The 18,455-nt window shown below is 47.0% G+C and overlaps 1 protein-coding gene across 1 annotated transcript in view; it reads right to left on the minus strand.

Moving 5' to 3' along the window:
• Nucleotides 1-18,455, minus strand: part of TRRAP (transformation/transcription domain associated protein) — a 127,403-nt gene that overhangs the window by 2,295 nt on the left and 106,653 nt on the right. The window contains 9 exon segments of the mRNA XM_019655561.1: nucleotides 3,780-3,974; nucleotides 4,062-4,265; nucleotides 8,534-8,718; nucleotides 10,982-11,199; nucleotides 12,158-12,383; nucleotides 13,632-13,893; nucleotides 14,687-14,832; nucleotides 16,229-16,319; nucleotides 17,924-18,088. Of these exon segments, the coding sequence (XP_019511106.1) occupies nucleotides 3,780-3,974; nucleotides 4,062-4,265; nucleotides 8,534-8,718; nucleotides 10,982-11,199; nucleotides 12,158-12,383; nucleotides 13,632-13,893; nucleotides 14,687-14,832; nucleotides 16,229-16,319; nucleotides 17,924-18,088 (1,692 nt within the window).

Consider the following 18,455-nt stretch of genomic DNA (forward strand, 5'->3'; position numbering starts at 1 on the left):
CCCAATTCCCCAGCGCTGATCCCCTCCCCCAATTCCCCAAAAAAAATCTTTTAAAAAAAAAAGAGTGCATAAATGTCGAGTCCAGAAGAGAGAGGACACTGCTGAGACAACCACTTGATGCCGGGGAGCAGTGCCTGAGGGGCGGGGAGGTCCATGTCCAAGGGCAGGGGCCACCCCAGGTACAAGCTGAGACAGAGGAACCGTCCGGAAGGGGGGAGGGGGTGTGGAGACATGTGGCTGGGTTAGCAAGGGCAGCCGCTGAGGGTGCGGGGGATGGACAGAGGGGGGATGGGAGGAGAGGGGACGACGTCTGCCTTCTTGGCCTGTCAGAGCGCACAGACTGGAGACACAGGCACCAGTGGGTTCGGCATCACACTCTAACAGGTGCCAAAATGAAGCCATCGACTTTCCAGACATGATGGCATTCTGGTCAGGTCCTCTGCATTTGCTCCCCAGGAATGGCAGGCAGAGTCCTCAGAGGGAGAGCAGCACAGCAGGAGGCCCACCCAGGGGATCTAAGGTGAAGGAAGGGAGCAGGAGGGAGGGACCAGAGGCTGCAGGCAGTTCCGCGGGGCCAGGGAACCACTGGAACTGCGCCTACTGGGAGGGAGCTGGAAAGCCTGGAGGTGGTGGCTGGGGGGCCCTATGGCAGCATGGAGAGTGGGTGCAGAGCGAGAGGGCTGGAGGAGGAGGGGCCGGGAACCCAGAGGCCGGACGCTGGTACTGAGATCACCAAGAAAGGACAGGAGGGTAAGTCAACAGACGACTCCAAAGCCTGCAAATCCTCATGAACTGAGATATCCAAGCCAACTCTTAACCAACTGAGCCACTCGGCCGGCCCCTACATATGTCTTTTTGAATTAGTGTTTTGGATTTCTTTGAATAAATACCCATTGCCATATTCAAAGAGTGCAGAGTGCTTTCATTTTAGGAACCCAGGACTGCTTAAAAGTAACTTCCAACAGCAGTCAACAACGGCTATTAAGTCCACTATTAAATAATGCAAAAAAAACCTAAAAAAATAAATAAAAGTAACTTCAGACAAATATGTGGAGGGTTTTATTCTGTATCACTGGGTGCCAACAGAACGTGTTTTTAGTAGTTTCCCGTACATCTACATCTGTGCTTAATGTAAAGGCACTGACTATACTTGGGCTATGAAGAAATCTGGGCCCATCTACACCATCTACACCAGCACAGTCTATGCAATGAGCAATGCACGGTGTTCCTCCACACTCTAACAGGCCTTCACAATAAGGAGAGCCTTATTTTCAATAAATCAACAAACAAGTGCTGGCGAGGATGTGAAAGAAAGGGAACTCTAGTACACTGTGGGTGGGATTGTAAACTCATGCAGCCACCATGGAAAACAGTATGGAGGTTCCTCAAAAAATTAAAAATAGAATTACCATATGACCCAGTTCTGGGTATTTATTCAAAGAAATCCAAAACACTAATTCAAAAAAATATATGTAGGGGCCGGCCGAGTGGCTCATTGGTTAAGAGTTGGTTTGGGACACCAGCTCTGAGCAGCAGGGCCGCCGGTTCAGATCCCACATGGGCCAGTGACACTGTGCCCTCTACAGCTAAGATGGTGAACAATAGCTTGACCTGGAGCTGGGCTGCTGTTGAGTGGAAGGTGATGGCATAGGCTGCAGCCCCTGCTGCAGTGGGCTGCTGTAAGCTACCATGAGTGGCTGGCAGCCAGCGTGAGCGGCTGTGAACCACCGTGAGCAGCTAGCTGTCCCATGGCCGGCAACTGATCTGCCTCAACCGGGAAGAGCACAATGATCATAATACCAACATGGCCCAATGAAGCAACATCCTCCACAACTAGACTGAAGAACAAAAGCACAGCAACTTGTCTGTTCCCCTTCCCGATTCCCCAACACTGTTCCCCTCCCCCAATTCCCCAATAAAATCTTTTTAAAAAAAGATATATGTACCCCTATGTTCACTGCAGCATTATTTACAGTAGCCAAGATACAGAAGCAACCTAAGTGTCCTTCAATGGATGACGGGACAAAGAAGAGGTGGTACATATATACAATGAAATAGTACTAAGCCATAAAAAAGAATAAAATCTTGCCATTTGCGATAACATAGATGGACCTAGAAGGTATTATGCTAAGTGAAAAAAGTCAGAGAAAGATAAATACCATATGATTTTACTTATAAGTGGAAGCTAAAAACCAAAAATGAACAAAACAAACTCAAAGATACAGAGAATAAACTGATGGTCACCACATGGGAGAGGAGTTGAGGGGATGGGCCAGGAGGTGAAGGGATTAATTAGTACAAACTGCCAGTTATAAAAACAGTCACAGGATGTACAGGATAGCATAGGAAATATAGTCAATAATATTGTAATAACTATGTACAGTGTCAGATGGGCACTAGGTTTATCAGGGTGATCACTTTGTAAATTATATACATGTCTAACCACTATGTTTGTACACCTGAGATTAATATTGTATGTCAACTGTAACTGAAAAATAAATTAACAAAATAAAATAAAGGAGAGCCTTCTTTATACTTTTTAAAGTTTTCAAATTAAATGCCATTCTAAGGATTACCCTATGATTGTTTCTAGAAGTAGAATATTTCTATCTAAACGAGAACTTCATATTTCAACCCTTAAAGCCAGTCACTGCATTCAAGCACAAATTCCTTACTCAGGAAAAAAACCTAAAGGCTATTTATTTTTACTCATGTTCATAAGTTATTCCCAAGAATCAGAAACAGCATTCCACATTGATGTGCAACTGGACATCAAAAAGAGCGAGACGTGTATATAACATAAAGTCTTTGTTCAAAGTTAAGAGTTTATTCAATAATTTTAAAACTGTTCTGAGTAAATGTTTTGGGAAAGCAACTGGTATCTGAAGACTTCTCTAGACACAAAATGCTTATCTGGGGGGAAAAAGGGAAAAAAAAGAAAGGTACAGACAGTCTCATAAGTTAAAAGAAAAAAAAAGTAGGGGCGGCCAGTTAGCTCAGTTGGTTAGAGCGCAGGCTCATAACACCAAGGGTGCCGGTTCGATCCCCACATGGGCCACTGAACTGTGCCCTCCACAACTAGATTGAAACAACTACTTGACTTGGAGCTGATGGGTCCTGCAAAAACATACTGTTCGCCAATTAAAAAAACAAAAAAAGTAAACTGTGTTCTGTCCCCAACTATTAAGAGACAGGCTCAGAGTCAGAATGCACTGGATCTGAGTCCCCATCTGCCTCCACCAGTTGTGTGACCTCTGATGTGTCACCCACCTTCCCTGGCCTCAGATGACACCGTGGGCAGAGCTGTCACACACCCTCACAAGGCCAAGGGCATCTTGGCACATGTCACCTCCCTGGGAGTTTACTATGTGCCTCGCATGTCACATTCGTTTAGGCCCCATCACTACAAGACAGGCACCACCCTACAGAGAACACTTGTGCCTTTTACAGCAGAACGGTTTGCGAAATGAGAAACAGAAGGCAGCTATAAAATGGAGTCAAGAAAACTGACATGAAATGATAACAGTTGGGGGAAATTCTCCAATAGAGGCTTCTAGATTTCCTTCTGTAAACTGGGTTCCTCAACATCCTAAACACTTCTGGACAGAGAACATTTTAAACCCCTCCCCCAAATGAATACACTTTCATTGTATGGCAACAATGGCCTCTTCTGCCTAACTCAGCTCTCTGCCTCATTAGCTATCGGCACTTCCTAGGAGGCTGTGTGTGTACTGCGTGACCCCATCCTGTGCTTCTCACAAGACAACCTCGTGACCTACCTTAAAGTTGGGCTGGGCGAAGCACCGGGCGACAGCGATCATGGAGGCGGTCAGTGGGCCAGAGACGCCAATGGTGGTCAGAAATTCAGAGATGTTGGGTGTAAGGCGAAAAGGGACAGGACGGTTGGCATCTAAGTCTCCAGTCGCATCGTTTATATCAAATCGAAAGTAGGCAACATTCAGTTTACCGGTGTCCTGAATTTCAGAAGGAGACATTTTAGGAACGTAAACAGCAGAGTGCAGACATCTAAGGAGAGGGTCTGGCTATTCATCCCAAGTTACCTGAGCAATCTGTAACATCTCGGGGTTGAGTCTATTTAAATGCAAGACAAATTCTGCAAAGCCAATCAGTGCAAGCTGGATGGTGAACATCTTCCGGAATGTCCAGTAGTCTGTGGCATTGGGAAAGGTGTGCAAAGCCCACTCTTTCAGCATGCTGCGTGGCACCATGTTGCTCTGAACTTCCTTGAGGATGTCTCGAAGGACCTGGGATGATACACACTCCATGACGTTTCTGTCTCACAATTTTTTTCCTCAAAAGGAAAACTCTCACATCGTAATTTCTTAGCACCAGTAGAGTGAATTTTGTCAACAGATACATAAGCAGTGTCCTGACTAAACATTAGGATGGACAAGATCAGTCAATTTCCCTCCAGGGTTCCATGTCTTGTGCTTAAAGCAACAATGGAGCTAAATTAGGGGTCAGCAAATGGGCTCACAAGCCACATGTGGCTCTTTGGGTACGTTCTGTCTCAAAAGTTTGCCAACCCCTGGAAGAGCCAATCCTGTCCCTCACAACAATTTAAAAATTATTTGAGAGCCATAAATATATTTTTACATAATCACCATTATGTAAATAATATCCTGTAAAAATTTCTAAATGAAACTAGATAGTTTTATTTTCATTTTCAATTTTACTTCAGAGCCGCAGTTTGCTGACCCCTGGTCTAAATGAAAGCCTCACCTGCATGATGATACCTGTCTCACCAAAAACTTAGGTAAATATCTGAATACAATAATGTGCTAACTACAAAATATGCCAGGCCAGTTAACAAAGAGAACAAAAACACAGGTGGATACCAACACCATTTCATGTCTAAGACTATTAAAGACAAAAGTTTTATAAATCGAAGGAGCTAGTCTAAAATTAGAGCAGCTGCTACACAACACTTTAAACTGAATTCTGTACTGGAAGGCTCACTAGACTATTGGAAACAACACAAATTTAGAGATGGCCTCAATAAAAAGTTTACTGAGTTCATTTAGTTCCTGTTAGAGCAACTGGTAAAAAGGTACAAGGTCTATTCTGGGCGAAGTCCTACCCATCGTCTCTGAATAACCACTAGAATGCAGGCCCTAAGCAACCAAGGACCATGCAGACCGTCAAGCACACGTTCAGTTTCTTTTCGTTTCCTCGTTTGTAAAAAGGAAAGAAGCACTCCTGAGACAGCAGAGTGGACTTCCAAAATGTGCTCCTCCACAAAAGCCACAACAACACTGGCAAAAATCAACAAAATAATCATTTCCAGAACTCTGGAAATTAAACAAAGGCTTACAACAATCTGAGCAGCTTTTACTCAAGAAAAATAGACTGAATCTTGGTGAGAACAGTGAGCTTTGTGGCATTCTAATTGTCCTTTTTCCATCTCCTTCTCCACAGCTCCATCCAGCACAGCCCGGCAACCACGGGAGCTACAAAAACTAGCAGCCTAACAGTGACTGGAGTGAGCAGAATGAGTTTGGTGATTTCCCCCCCAAAAGCTTCATCTCCAGAGAACTGACACAATTTGACCTGTCTGGCAGCTTCCTTGATCGGGCTTGTCTCTGTTTGACTGAACTCAGAGTTCACAGTGAGGAACACCCTATTTGAAGGCATTTGTTGAAAACAATCAGCGACAACAGTTTAAAATCGATGGTGCTGAGGCAGTGACACCAGCTGGAGCACACGAGGTTGCCAAACAAGACAGCGAGCTGGGCAATGAGATGACATACGGGACTTTGAAAAGCTCCAACATACTCTTGGGAATCTAGGAGGCCACTCTCATTGCTCATGAAAAACCCCCAAAGGCGCTATGCACTCACCTATGGTTGACCTTGTGACTCTGCAAAAGCAGAAAGTGAAGGTGCAGGCAGTTGTAAACTTCCTGGCCAGGCTGAAGGCATGCCCCAACACACACAAACACACACACACACACACACACACACACACACACACACATCCATCACATTCATGCATGCACACATGCATACACACACAGGTCCTCGAAAGAGGTGTAAGATTTATTGGGTCAAGGCATGTAAGAAATCGCTGTGAAACCTTTAGCTGACTGCTGAGCTAACTGAGCAGAGACCAATGATTCCACATGACAAAACACGGACTTTACAGATTTCCAGGAAAGTCACTAAACAAACACAACAACAAACCTTGGGGGGAAGGATCTGATTTCTACAGTTGCCACATTATATTATTTTAAATGTCCAGTTTTCAACAAAAAAATTATGACATGCAAAGAATCAGAACGACACAGCCAATATACAGGAAAGTCAAGTTACTTGTATTAAGTCTCTTATATCTAAAGTATATAAAGCATGCTTAGAATCAACAACAAAAAAAAAGACAAATCACCCAATTTAAAAATGAGCAAAGGGCTTGAATAGACTTTTCTCCAAAGAAAATATGCAAATACCCAACTAGCACGTGAAAAGATGCTCAATTTCAATAGTTATCTACAAAATGAGCTAGCACTTCACACCCACTAAGACAGCCATAATAAAAAAGATACACAATAATAAGTATTGACAAGAATAATGTAGAGAAATTAGAACTCTTATTCACTGAGTGGTCATTTTGGGAAACAGTTTCACAATTCACCAAAATGTTAAAGATGTAAGTTACCACATAACCCAGCAATTCTACTACTAGGTATATATAATATCTAAGAGAAATGAAGACATATGTCCACATAAAAACTTGTACATGAAAGTTCACGGCAGCATTAGTCATAATGCTCAAAAAGTATAAACAATCCAAAAGTATAAATAACCCAAAAGTCCATCAACTGATGAATAGATAATTTAAACGTAGTCTACAGGGAACACTACTCGGCAATAAAAAGAAGCAAACTACTGATTCATGCTACACAACGGATGGAACTTTGAAAACATTATACCAAGTGACAGAAGCCAGCCATGAAAGACCACACAGTGTATGGCTCCATTTATATGATACGTCCAGAATAAGCCAATTCACAGAGACAGAAACATCTGTGGTTGTCAGGGGCTGGGGATAGAGAGCAATAGGGCATGACTAGTAATGGGTATGAGGTTTCTTTTTGGGGTGATGAAATGTTTTAAAGATAGATAATGAATGCACAATTCTGAATATACTAAAATCATTGAGCTGTACATTTTAAAGGGTGAATTTTATGGCATATAAATTATGTCTCAATAAAGGTGTTATAAAAATGCAAAAGATAAAGCAGCAGAGTTAATAATGTAACAAACTAGGGTACAAAGAATAACAGGGCATAAAGCTGGGATCATTTTGTGTTGTCACCTCTCTAGCTGGTCCAGCAGGACCCCAGCACTGTTTCTAGGCTGGACCAACATCAGCTTCATCAGGTACACATGCTGTTTATAAAACAACAGGGAAATCCTGAGGTAGGCATGTATTTGCAAATAGAGGCCACTTGCTTCCACACTGTCAAAGGTAAATGGAGCCTTAAAAACACAATCCATTCATCTCCTGCAAGCACCTCAAAACTGCCCATGGTCCAGAGTGACCTGTGCCCCAATGAAGCCTTTACACCAATTCCCAAGGGAGGTGACAAGCTGTCCTCAGAGGCCAGTCAAAACAGAGAGATTTCCCTCGCTCTGCCTGCACAACAAGTGAGGTGGCGGCAGGCCCCATGGCCTGGACCACCCACCTGCACCCTCAGGTCCTGCCTGCACTCTGAGCACTGCCCTCCATCTTCCTAAACAAAATAAAGTCCTCCAGGCCCCAGACTAACTGAAGTAAGTCCCTGGGAGAGTGGAGGCAAGGTCACAGCTTCCAGCTGTGCTGTCTTCCTACTGTGAGGCCCTCTCAGAAGTATGGGCAGGACCAGGGCAGCCTCGGGGTAGTGGTGGGGGAGGCCAAAACAGCTGCCCCTTGGGGAGACACTCAAACTGGTCTCATTAGAGCCCACTCCTGCCCTACCCTCAACCCAGGGCAGGGATCTGCAGGTACAGGGAACTCTGTCTGCCCAATGGGTGTCTGCGGTGGCACCGTGTTCCCACAGGCGACCAAGACACCTGGGCCTGGTGAGCTACCAGGTTCGCCACTTTCTGTGCTTTGGAGAGGGTACCCAGTGCAGAGACTACATTACCTAATGCCCCAGCAGGAAGCCAGGTGAACGTGAACATGAAGTGGATAAATAGCCTCACATCACATAGGCCAGGTTTGGCTGCCAATGAGTTTGCCATAAAGTTATTTTTTAAATTCTAGCTTCTGAGCTGTTTGGTAAGTAAAGAATTAGGAAATCTCCAGGGATGAAAACTTATCCCTTTGACCTGTTACAACAAACAAACCTGTTACAGCAAATGTCACTTCACTAAGGTCCATGGCCATCTCACTTATCCCATCGCACAAGTCCAAGCAAGGAAGCTCAGTGCCCCGCCACCACACACTGCTTTTCTCAGCACACTCGACATGGAAGCACCACCACAGAAAGCGGCCGCAGCTGAGGGAGGTCCTGCCTGTCCCGATTCGGTACCTGGTGGCTGGCTTGGGTCCCGCGAGCCTGCACGGTGGCCAGTCTGTCGTAATACCGGGAGATGGGGTTGTCGTGCTCGATGCCCTTCTTGGCACAGCGCTGCTTGTAGATCTCCACAAGGGACAGGGAAGACGGGTTGTCCTCCACGAGGCGCATCTGTGGGGACACGGCCACAACACGCGGAACTGGGGAAGAGAGGGGAGAGGAGGGTCAGCTGAGAGCCAGCGGCCAGGGTCAGCATCTCTCACCTTCAGGGACGTCCTGGCAGCACAGGCGACTGAGCTGCCGTGGGCGGAGGGAGGAAGCATGCGTGGGCTAAAGCTGGAAGGACAATGGTCACACAGCGCGTACTGACGCAACTCGGGGCACTAAGCACATCCTATTGATAACAAAGCCTGAGCTGCCATCAACCTGTGTTTAAGACACAGGTGAAAAGAAATTATCTAGGAGGCAATCTTAAAAAACAAAAAATAGGGCTGGCCGAGTGGCGCATTGATTAGGAATTGGCTTGAGATGCCAGCTCTGAGCAGCAGGGCCCCAGTTCGGATCCCACATATGAGGGGCAGTGACACTGTGCCCTCTACAGCTAAGATGGTGAACAACAGCTCGACCTGGAGCTGGGCTGCCATGAGTCACTGATGACGGCGTAGGCTGCAGTGGGGCTGGTGTGGGGCTAGCCAGCAGCTGGCATGAGCTTTCGTGAGCCGCCGTGAGCGGCCGTCCAATGGCCAGTGAGCGACTGCCTCATCTGGGAAGAGCACAATGATAATACCAACATGGGCCAGTGAAGCAGCGTCCTCCACAACTAGACTGAAGAACAAAAGGACAGCAACTTGTCTGTTCCCCTTCCCCGATTCCCCAATAAAATCTTTAAAAAAATAAATAAATAAAATAAAATAAAGAGACTGCCAAGAGCACTGGCGCTGCCGAGCCAATGAGCACAGCTGTGACCCTGTGCCGCCCCCACTGTCTCTAGGCCACCAGAGCCGCCCGCCTGTGGGCTGAGTGTCGGCGTGGGACACACAGATGCTGACTTCTGACAAACAGTTAATTCGATTTAATGTCAGTGGGACCACAGCTACTGGAGTGCTGCCACGGCTTCTATCCACAAAGAAACTCCAAAGGGCCTCCAGGGTACACATCTGGACTGCCGTGGGCAGGGAACGACACTATAGATCACATTACATACATGCTAACAACCACTTAGCTTTCTATAGACTTGTGTTTTGGGTTTTTTTTTTTAAGATTTTTTTTTTATTGGGGAATTGGGGGGATGGCAACAGTGCTAGGGAATTGGGGGAAGGGGAACAGACAAGTTGCTGTCATTTTTTGTTCTTCAGTCTAGTTGTGGAGGATGTTGCTTCGCTGGCCCAAGTTGGCACCATCATTGCGCTCTTCCCGGGCGAGGCAGATGAGTCGCCGGCCTCTGGACGGCCGCTCACTGCAGCTGCTGGCAGCTCACGCTGGCTGCTGGCTACATACAGTAGCCCATGGCAACCCACTGTCACAGGGGCTGCAGCCTACGCCATCGCTGGCGACTCCCAGCAGCCCAGCTCCAGGTAGAGCTGTTGTTCAGCATCTTAGCTGTGGAGGGCAGTGTCACTGGCCCTCATATGTGGGATCCGAACCGGGGCCCTCTGGCGTCCCAAGCCAGTTCTTAACCATCACGCCACTCGGCCAGCCCTATAGACTTGTTTTTTAATCTACTTCTCATTTGGGGGCTATTAAGGGTAAGAGATTTTAGGTCAAAATGGGTTGGATTACGCCTTAGCTATCAGAAGAAATTTCCATACACAACTAGATAATAAGCATTGCAATGGGCTCCTAACCTCAGGGATTAAAAGCTAAAATATTTTAACGATGGTTTTCTTCTCTGGGTGGAATTATAGGTGTCTCATCTATGCCCATTACAGACAGAAACAGGCCACTTGTGAATCACCCATGACATCTCGGTTACGGAAGACCTCACTCTTGCAGCTGGCTGCCACCTGCCCAAGGTTTCGGGCCTTCAGAGCCTCTCGACTTGCCCAAGTCTTGCGTTTCAGTCCCTGAAGCTGAGCTCGGGCAGTGCGCACGCTGCAGTGTGGGGTCCCGGAGACCACACTTAACACTGCAATGTGCCGGGAGCAAGCCCACAAGCAACCCTCATTCAGCCCAGGTTTCCCCAAGCATGGCGGACTCCTGGGGAAGTGAAGATGGCGTGTGCACAGGGACGGCGCCTTCTCTTCCAAATATGCCTCAGAGGACCCATCTCGCAGCAAGGAGCCTCAAGGCCGGGAGGGGCTTCCTGAAGGAGCAGGGGCTCTGTCGGGGGACCTGTCCCTCTTCACACGGCCTTCCCTGCAGGGTGTCGCTCAGGGCACCCCCAGCTGCTGACGGATGCTGCACATGACACCCTCAGAGGCTAAGGTGCGCTGTGTGCCCCAGCCCCGCATGCAGCTCTCCCACCTGTGAAAAACAAGTGCCTCTTCGTGGTTTCCTTCCTCTTCTCCAAGCAGGGGTTTAGCAGGCGGAGCAGCTGCAGCACACGCTCCTCCCTCCGCGACTCCGTCAGGCAGGCGTCGTTCATGACTAGGTACGGGTAGATCTTGCCGTTGTGCCCACGAATGTACAGTCTCCTGGCCGCAGTGTTGTGCTTCTGTACAATTTCCACCCTGGGCATAAACCTACCGAAACAAGCAAACCATGAAACACCAACTCTCCAAGCCTCGATGTCCAATCCTTTGCTTTAAGAAGAAAATGGAGCTTTCCAAAAGCAGCTTTCAGAGCTATCATGGAAAAAACAGACTGTGCAGTTACAGCAGTCATTTGTTAATTAAGTCACACCCCATCGCATTCTGACAAGGTATAAACAGTGCAATAATATCACAAAACGAGGTAAGAGACCACAGCAGAGGGAAAACAAAAGGCAAAAAAGATGAAGCTGAGATTAAAAAGAATCATGCCAGAGGTCCTGCGTCAGGAGCTACAGATGGGCCGCCAGCCTGGCCCTGAGCACAGCAGAGCTGGGAGGGCCCAGGTCTGGCGGTCAGGAGCAGGATGGTCCTGTCTGGCACTCGCAGGTGGCTCGAGGAGTGGGCGTGGGGCCTGGCACACACCTGCCCTCACCCTCCTCACCATGGGCCTTGGCTGCTGCCAGAAGTCAAGGAGGAGGAGGGCTGGTCGGGGCTCGAGTCAGGTTTGGAGGAAAGGGAAACCGAATTCTGGACTATGGAGAACCAGAGCCCTGCGTCCGATTTAGAAATAAAATAAACACCTATGTGTTAATGGAAGCCTCTTCACAGTACTCTTTACATTTCAAGTGAGATGCAACATACTCTATTAAATTTTACAACTGTCTGATTCTGTTTTGAATATGCTTTAAGAATTTACAGAAGACCAGGAAACTATTTTGTCAAGTTCTGCAGTGATTCAGAAAAGGTTCTTTCGGAAGCAAACACAAACTTGACCCAAAAGGACACTTAACCCATCGATTAAACCAGGCCCTTTCAGGGGCTTCATCACCCAAATGCTAGAACAACCTCGTGCTCTCTGAAACACTGGAAGGGGTCTGCCCTGCAGGCCTGTCACAGGCTCTGCCTGCTGGGGATGTGTCAGTGGCCACGCCAGGCCAGGCACACTCACCGAGCAATCTTGATATAATAATGTGTCGGCTTTGGCATCAGAAACTCCCCCGGGATTTCTACTTCCGCTGTCTGCGCTGAAAAATTGCTTAAAAAACGGCACTTTTCTTCTATGAGGAAGAATTTTGGAAGCTGCTTCGTTTTGGCCTCCAGGATTTTGATCCACTTTTTCAATTTGGAAATAAGATTATGAAGCTTCATGGATCCTGGAACACTGAAGTCGAAATCTTCAAAATAAAACATGATTAAGAACATCTTTAGTCCTCTGGGCTGTTTCTCATCCACCCCAAAATCACTGCGCAAGCAACCTCCCAGCCACACACAGCCCTATTTTTCATCTAGGTTGGGGCCAACCCCCAGAATTCCTCTTGCTCGGTAAAGCGAAGCTGAGGCCCAAAAGAACAAGCGAAGCCCTGGTGTCGGCCAGCTCTCCCAGTGTCCAGGACAGGCCGCCAACACAGAACCTCACCCCCAACCCCAAAGGGTCGCCTGTAGGAAGGCCCCAGGTCCCCAGGAGACCCCTAAACAAACGTCTCGATGCTGTATCTCTGAGGTACTTTAAATATCTAAAAATGTGAGCCATTTATTCTATGTATCAGTGAAGAAAAAATGTTTTAGAAACAATTTAAAAAGTAGTAATTAGTGAAATGTTTCTTTTAGCTCTGGGAAATTTTACGAGATAAATCTTGTTCTCACATGATAATCATCCATAGATTGACACTCAAGACATAAAAACCTGCAGAAGTCACTCAGGCTGGAGTCTGGGACCTGGTGCTCCCGGCAGGAGAGGGGCTACGCAGGCCCCTCTGTCAGGAGAACAGGCAGGTCAGTGGGAGGGAGGCAGAGCGAGGAGCAGGGACAAACACTCCCAGCGACATGCGACTCCTGCGCACGCTAGGGGACCAGGATCTCTATCTAACAGATGTAAACTCAGGCAAAGGGAGATTGGCCCATTTACCTCAGATCACACAGAGCGTGGTGGTGCCAGGATTCATGCTCCCATGGGTCTAGGAAAATGCATGAACCTGAACCAGGAACAAGTAGTAAAAATACAATCTACCTATCATTCTGCCACGGGAATCCACTACAAGCTTGAACTTCACTTGTCACCTCGAGCCCTGCACCTTTGAGTCTCACTGTCTTATCTTATTCACACTGCTGACTTTTCCCACGAAAACCAAGTGGAGGGAGGGGTCAGGGAGCAGAAGGTTCTTTGAAACCATCCTTTTCTATCCCCTGAGGTGGAGCCTGGCACGCTGGCTCCAAACCGCAACCCTGCACTGGAGAGACGCACATGTCGTCCCGGGTGGTGGGTGTCATGGCTTCCTTGGGATCTGAGCCTAAACACAGCACGACCAGCTCTCCCAGGACAGGGGTAAGAAAAGCAATGGCTACAATTATCTCATATGTTAAAGGCTGAGGAGAAACAGTGAGTGGAGCCTCCCCGTGTGCAGGCAGAACAAAGCCAGACTCACCGGTTGTGAACTGGCCCTTCAGCTTCTGGAAGACAGGGTCCTGGGCGGTGGCCTGTGCCCGCCTGGCAAGAGACTCGGAGGCCGCGCTGGAGAACATGGTTGAGACGTTGGACACATTCTCCAGGCCCACCCCAAACGTGCTCACCAACTTCTTGACGAAATTCAGAGTATGGGGGGTAATTTTGGCATCCGACACTGCTCCGCTTTTCTCAAACGCAACAGAGTAACATTTCGCCAGGCCCTGTTGGAGCTGCCGGAGAACCTAGTGGAGAAGAGACCAAACGATTCACAAAAGGGAGCTCTTGACTCAAGCAACTAACCAACAGCCTCTGTCCAGCATGTCCCCACCATCAGGGCCATGGCTGTGACCCCGTGAGACATAGTGTAAAATACGCGTGTGCCCCACACTGTGAGCTGAGTTTTTAACAATGAGGAGTAAGTATCCTGCACATAACAAAAAACCCCAATTCCCCCCACCCGCCTTTTCTGGTCGTGGTCATACCCTCCTGTTGACTAACAGCAGAAAAACCTGATTTTCAGAGGCTTCCGTGTTACTGCCGCATGTCTGTGTGCACAGGGACAAAAGAACACAGCAATAACGGGGCCTCGTGGCCAGCTAAGTAATTATCTGGGCAATAAAGACTGATTACTTCATCACCACTTTATACAAACACCATTAAGGGGGTGGCCTGGCTGCTGAAAAGATCACTGGAGCACTAACTGCAACGTCTGGGGAGTGAATGCTGGTCAGTTACCAATCCATCACTCCCGCTCACGCCCACCGCTGCTGCCTTGTCAGCTGGTGGTATTGGAGTGATTCAGCTCAGACAAGTGAGCAAAAGTGAGCATTTTAGGGGCAGGAATGGTTTCTCAATTTCATCTTCTTTTGAAGTCTTCCACTCCGAATATTTAAGGCTGCACCTGTGTGCCACATTAACTGTTTGCCAGCTCCATCGTTCAGCTCCACACTAAGTATATAAAATGACCCGGCAGCTAACTAAAAATCACACAGCCACAAAAGCACACAGGACATAGTCCTAGACCACAGCCAATACCTCTTCGTGCCAGTTTTCTCTGAACCAGACCATCTGGTCGACGATGCCTTCCAGGGAAGAGAGCAGGGTGGGGTGGAGCTCCCTCTGCATGTGCATGATTCGGCTGCAACGCCACATGGGTGCTGTTGCTCTTATGGGCCCTGGATCTGATGCAGAATGGGACTGGTTACCCACTGAACTTGGCTGCTGCTGTCCAGAATCTGAGAGCAACACACACAACGCCAATGTCAGCGCAAAACTGACCGATGGAGAGCTCGGTGCTCTAGAGGACCCACCGACCAAAGGAACGCTGGTTCCTGCCGGTGTGCTAACACATCATGAGGCCGTTTCCCCAGGGACTATGGGAGATCCCCTGGTTCTAAGGAGAGGTGCACTGAGGGACTCGGGCATAGAGTGTCTACTAGCTGGCTTCACATGGTTCAGTAGGAAGTGCACATGTTGACAAAAAAGCAAATGTGGGGGCACGCAAGCTGGTGAGCCTACGAGAGGCTATACAAGGGTTCAGGGTACTGTCCTTTTCTAAATGTTCAGGAAAAGTATGTTATAATACATTCCTTGTACTATAGCTCAGAAAATCTAAAAGTAGTTACAAGCAAATCTATACTTTTTTCATCTAGGAGAACCAAACCACATGTGTAAAATATTTTTGAAAACCAGTCACTTAATGTATGAAAAACATGTTATAAAATCCCTGACCCCCTATTTTTCTAGCTTTAGCTCATTTAGAATAAAAATTCTTCATTTTGAAATGAGCATATCACGACCCAGGAGTTCAGAGATGACTGTGCGTCTCTTAACCCACCAGCTCGTGGGCGGGCGATGTCACCACAGTCCAGCAGTCACCTTCTTAGAAAGACTCTAGCCTTGCAGCATGAATGTCTGGGTATTAAAAACATCACAAAGCAAATGGTCCTTAATTTACGAAGTACCATGCTTAGTGAGTAACTAAAGCTATCAAATAAACTACTTCTTTGTACACTGGGACTACTCAAAATCGATTAAAAATCGTATATTTTGAGTAAATTTTTGTTATCGATTGGGTTGTCAGAAAAGTCATGACACGTTTTTGCAAGGAAAAACAGAAAAAATACGTCATGACTTTTCTGACAACCCAATAGTATGACTGACTGGTTTCTATGCTGATCATTCTGGCAGCTGAAGACATTCCTTGTAACCTAAGTAACACAAACATAGTAATTGACATTTACACCGCTTACCAGGATGTATTAAAACTAACGAGGCAAGTTAAACTTTGTAGTTATCTATAGCTAAAAAGTTCATCTATGATTTCTACATAAGGATCAAATCACTCAGGTAAATGGACGTCCAATTACATTACGGCAAAGGAGAACCAGAAACTTCCCCAAGATCAGGCTTTGCCTTCTGGCCCCAAAGTGCCCTCTCACTGGCTAAAGGAAAGACCAGCCCACATGTCAGGAAGTCAGCTGTGGGGCAGGAGTGTGTCCACAGCAGTCTGGACGTGGGATGCCCTCAGAAACAAGCCCTCCATGGCCTGGCCAGCTGGCCCCACCCAACACTTACCGCTCTTGTAGCGTTCCCGCTGCTCTATTTTCAGGGTCAGGTACAGGGTCCGGATGGGGAAGTAGACAGCCTGGGGATACACTCGTCCGACCTGCTCAGAGACATGGAGTAATGAAGAGCACCACTCACCACTGTGCTTCTGGATGAAGACAGCTGGTAGGAAATAACTGATGTCAATCATAAATGGGTGGCTGCTCTGCACTTGGAGCAAGGAAGCAAATCTGCACCACTGATCAGACACAGGAGGGCAGATTAAAGAGCAGGTAAAACACCTAGTTTAGCTTTAAAAAATCCAAGACAGATCAACACGGTGCACGGCAGTTCTGCATGGAGACTGTGACTGACACAGAAACCACGCTTTCATTTGAGTCAATAAATCTCAGGAAGGCAAAATGCACAAGCGCCTGGATCGCACAGGAAAACACAAACTGACACCAGTCAGTCTTTGTATTTGGCACTGTTCACTGGGAATTGTGAAACGATTCCCACTAAGTGACAATTAGGCTCATTAGTGAAAAGCTTTACTCTGCATAACTGCAGCAAGGAGGAAATTGAAAATTTCCTACTTAAGGTAAGAAAAACCAGTTTTATCAAACTGGGGTTCTATGGCTCCTTCGAAAGTGATGAGCACGCAAGAGTGAGCGCTCTGAGCAACAGCAGTTTGATGCCTGGCCCGAGCTGAGCTGCCGCTGAGCTGCCAACAGATGGTAGGATGGCTCAGCTAATAAAAATTAAAAAAAAAAAAAGTGCCAAGCACATATTATCTAGCTCTGCCACAGGGCGGCTGGCTAATGTACATTAAGACATGGTCTATGAATGACAATACAAATAGACCAAATCTACATCCAGATAGATAAACCCCAAGCAAAATGCCTGTATCCAGAAACATAGCTACCTCCTCTCAAAGGAAAAAACAAAACCATTTCTGGGTGCAGTGCGGATGATGCACCGCATGTAAAAAGTAAATCACAAAATGATGAGCGGCACATTCCTAAGTGCTTGGTGCCAATGCTGTTCATCCATGAAAAGGTACGTGACTATAACTTTATAAAAGGCAAGTGCAGTCAAAGGTGCTATATCCGAGACTGAACTGTCTCCAAATTTCTACTATTTGGGTCGGTCCTCTAATCCCAACATTCGGGAACCATTCTCAAATAATGGTCATGAAAACCACCTGTCCAATCCCCTAACCCCACCCCAGTGTACACAACTTTCAACCCCTAACAGCTGCAGTCGAGCAACTGCACAAAGGGCAACAACCACCACACTCATGTGTGACTTTTATTCTGAAGGAAAGCTCAAAGAGCTCCCAGCACAGGACAGCAAAGCAGCTACAAAGTTATCAACCAGATACATATTTCACTGTGACTAACTCTCAGAATACTCATTAGTAATTTTACATTTTAAGGCAATGTTTCTTTTACTTGCATCTTATATGGCAACTTATGTGGCAACGTGTTCAAGCAAAGAAATTACCATTTTAACACTGTAATGTAGATTATTTCATTTCAAACCTGAGATATTCTTCAATCACTTTTAATTGTGCTTTCTATCAAGTGATATCTAAATGTGTACATGTTCCCATTATCTTTTATTTTAAATACTTTGAGCATGCACATTTTCTTTCTGGAAAAAAGAACATGAAATGAAGAAATAGTTTCTTTTTTGTGAACAAAGACAGCCGGTTATTCCCACCTGGCTAATAAGGTTCAAAAGCAGCTTTCCTTCTGAGCCAACCAGGCAGGTGAGTAGCTGTGGGATCCAGGCCAGCCACTGGATGGGTGGCACGCCGATGCAGTACTTGTCGACAGCATCTGCCAAAGTATTTTTGTCATCATCAAAACTCAAAAGCCACAGCACCTAAGATAGAAGAAAAAATTCTAGAGTTGAATGAAAATCCTGAGGCCCTTAAATGACTTTTTCGCCACACTAAAATACCACGTAGAGGGCCGGCCGAGTGGCACGATGGTTAAGAACTGGCTTGGGACGCCCGAGGGCCCCGGTTCAGATCCCACATATGAGGGCCAGTGACACTGCCCTCCACAGCTAAGATGCGGAACAATAGCTCAACCTGGAGCTGGGCTGCCATGAGTCGCCGGCGACAGCATAGGCTGCAACCCCTGCTGCAGCGGGTTGCCATGGGCTACTGTGTGTAGCCAGCAGCCGCCGTGAGCGGCTGTCCAGAAGCCGGCGACTGATCTGCCTCGCCTGGAAAGAACGCAATGAT

The sequence above is a fragment of the Hipposideros armiger genome, unplaced genomic scaffold (genome assembly GCF_001890085.2).
Source record: "Hipposideros armiger isolate ML-2016 unplaced genomic scaffold, ASM189008v1 scaffold_242, whole genome shotgun sequence".
NCBI classification, from domain to species: Eukaryota; Metazoa; Chordata; class Mammalia; order Chiroptera; family Hipposideridae; genus Hipposideros; species Hipposideros armiger.